Source organism: Verticillium alfalfae, genomic scaffold (genome assembly GCF_000150825.1).
Source record: "Verticillium alfalfae VaMs.102 supercont1.1 genomic scaffold, whole genome shotgun sequence".
NCBI classification, from domain to species: Eukaryota; Fungi; Ascomycota; class Sordariomycetes; order Glomerellales; family Plectosphaerellaceae; genus Verticillium; species Verticillium alfalfae.
Genome location: NW_003315038.1, coordinates 321,142 through 323,694, shown reverse-complemented (window position 1 = coordinate 323,694; position 2,553 = coordinate 321,142). Strand labels below are relative to the sequence as shown.

The window sequence follows — 2,553 nt, the reverse complement described above, 5'->3', positions numbered from 1 at the left end:
TGTTCAAGGATCATCTGCTCACGGCACCGGAGGACGAAGCGCTCGAGATCTTCTTACCTGGCTCTTGGTGCGCAGAACCTCAGCAGTCTCGTCGAGGAGAACGTCCGGATCGGTCCCCACGTCGATAAGCAAGACAGGGCGGCAGCTCTCCGGAAACACGTTGTGGAGCGCAGCAAGATTTTCCTCCACGAATACGCTACCTACCGACGGGAAGCGTTCAAACATGACGCCAAGTGGCTCGAGAAGAATCTCATCGTTGAACTCGTGACCAACGTGGCTCTCAGACGCACATTGCGGGGCCAGAGCAAGACGCACACGGAGAAGCGCTCGGCGGCGAGCGTGCAGACGCGGGCGGGCTGGGTCTTGTACGTCGCCGCCGACGGCCAGCCGGACATGTACCAGGTGGGCCAGGCCATCTGCCAGCTTCTCTTGACGCGGCACAACCAGCAGGCCTACCTCTTTTTCGAGCCGTTCCTGACCCTCGACCTGCTCGGCTTGCGGGCCCGAGGCTACAACGTCGACCGCATCCTGCGAGCGAAGGCTGCGGAGGCGAGGATCGCCGAGGAGGAGAGGCGCAAGGCGCTGGACGCAGAGCAGAAGCGCATTCAGGACAGGGAGCGGGAATGGGACCAGCAGCAGACTCAGGCTGCCGAGGCTGCTCGGCACACTGCGAAGACACCCGAGCCGGTCATGCCTGGTTCGTTCGGACACGAGAGCCCCGAGGAGGGTCAGCGTCCGCCTAGCTTGATGCCACCAACGAGAAAGAATAAGGGCTTGTTCTCCAACCTGACGCGACGCCTGGGGTTCGACACACCCGAGGACGACGACGAGGACGACGACAGGCACAACGGCCAACTTGACAAGCCGGCGCAAGACGGCCGACAGCTTCTGCCCCCGCCGCCTGGTCCTGGTCCGTCCACCGGCGGCAGCACCGGCGGCGTCGGGCAGAAGGGCAAGGACGACGGCAGGGTGACGAGTCCGGCCACCGTAGAGCAGAACCTTCTGAACGCCATCAACTCAACGCGGTCGCACGACTCGAACCAGCTCTTCTCGCCGCCGAGCATGAACGAGGTCAAGGAGCAGGCGACGTACTGCGACAGCACGTCCGCCAAGAACATAGCCTTCGCGGCCGAGGCCTCCAACGGCATGAAGGTCTTCACGTCGCGCGACATGACGCTCGAACCGGGGCCGTTCCTGCAGCGGTACGCCGGCCCCATCAACGCCTTTGCGGCCCTGCTCACCGAGGTCGGCGGCGTCTACTCGCTGTCGCCCAAGGTGCTGCACATCTTCTACGACGACAAGGGCGGCACCATTGCGTTCAACAGCAGCGGCAGCATCTTCTGCAACCTGCGCTTCTTCCTGCAGCTGCACGCCGACAAGCTCACGGGCGCCAGGCAGGCCGAGGCCAAGGCCCGAGGCGGCCCGTCTGGTGGTGGGTCGTCTTGGCCCACGAGCTGGCGCACAACCCTTGTCCCAGAAGCCCACGATCTCGGACCACAGTTACCTACCCGGAATGTGTTGCTCCCTTTTTGCCTTCCGCCTGACGTGAAACAATGGCCTCACCCGTGGTATAGGTGAATCCTTTCATTCCAGCAGTACTTTGCCAAAATGGGTCCGCCAAGGACGGCCAATGTTCTGCCAAACCCTTCCCGGCCGCGTCGACTCGTTCGGACCTTTCTGCTGCGTCGTGACGTTCTTGTCATCAGGCCTGCGCGTACGGATCGCCTCATGAAGCGCTACCGCCGACGCCGTACAGCGAGACGGAAGACAGCATAGATATACCCCTTTAATTAGAGGTCTGCATTAATCGTCGTCCGCTCGAGGCGGTCGGTCCGGGGCTGGGCGCGAACGAAGGCGTTTGGGGCGGTTCCGTCGGTGAGGGTCATCATTAGCGTATGTCAAGGAGAAGAAGAACGGGAGCGAGAGAAGGGCATTATAGAGTTTACACTTGCGGTTCAGCACCGCGTGTATGAATGACCTCTGGTCAGTGTGCATAGCAATCAATTTCTACTCAGCATGGACTGGAATTTTCGTCTGGACGCATTCATCACGTGAAAAGAGAGAAGCCTGTTAGCCTGTCAGACCATGAACGTTCCTCGCGTATGGGAAGATCCCTCTTGCTGTGGTAGCACTGCGGAAAACACAAAAAAAATCAATCCTGTTTGTAGTACACGGTACGAAGTGAACACCCGCTTTGCCTCGTTTTCGTTTTGCGACGTTCCCCTTGCCGAACCCGCGAACCAGAACGCCCGCGACAGCGGCCTGTCGAGTGCGCCGAATCTGTCCAAACCCAATTCCCCATTTCTCGTCCTGCCTTGTCGTTACGCTCTATGCCAGTCCAAACGTGCGTCACACCGACCCCCCCTGCGCGAGGTGTTACGTTCCTCTTCTCCGCAGGCAGCCCGTCGCCGAGGTTCGCGACCGTTCTTCCGCGGCAGCACCTCGACCTTGCGGCTCAGAAGCTGCAGCAGCTCCGGCGTGATGATCTTGGGCGCTCTCGTCCGGCTCGTCTGTCTTGACGGCTGGACTCTTACTCTTGCGCGCGGCGCCGCC

General features: G+C 61.1%; 2 protein-coding genes across 2 annotated transcripts in view; one reads left to right on the top strand and one right to left on the bottom strand.

The window, feature by feature from the left end:
* Nucleotides 1-393: 393 nt before the first annotated feature.
* VDBG_00112 (conserved hypothetical protein) lies at nt 394-1,732 on the top strand (the record flags this gene model as incomplete). The annotated part of the gene is made up of 2 exons (XM_003008385.1): nt 394-1,432; nt 1,575-1,732. The coding sequence occupies 2 exons, from the start codon at nt 394-396 to the stop codon at nt 1,730-1,732; spliced, it is 1,197 nt and encodes a 398-aa protein (XP_003008431.1).
* A 644-nt stretch (nt 1,733-2,376) lies between these two features.
* VDBG_00111 (GTPase-activating protein GYP7) overlaps nt 2,377-2,553 on the bottom strand; it is a gene marked incomplete at both ends in the record, with an annotated part of 2,930 nt that continues 2,753 nt past the window's right edge. Inside the window, one exon of the mRNA XM_003008384.1 lies at nt 2,377-2,462. Coding sequence (XP_003008430.1) covers nt 2,377-2,462 — 86 coding nt within the window. The remainder of the gene's footprint in view (nt 2,463-2,553) is intronic.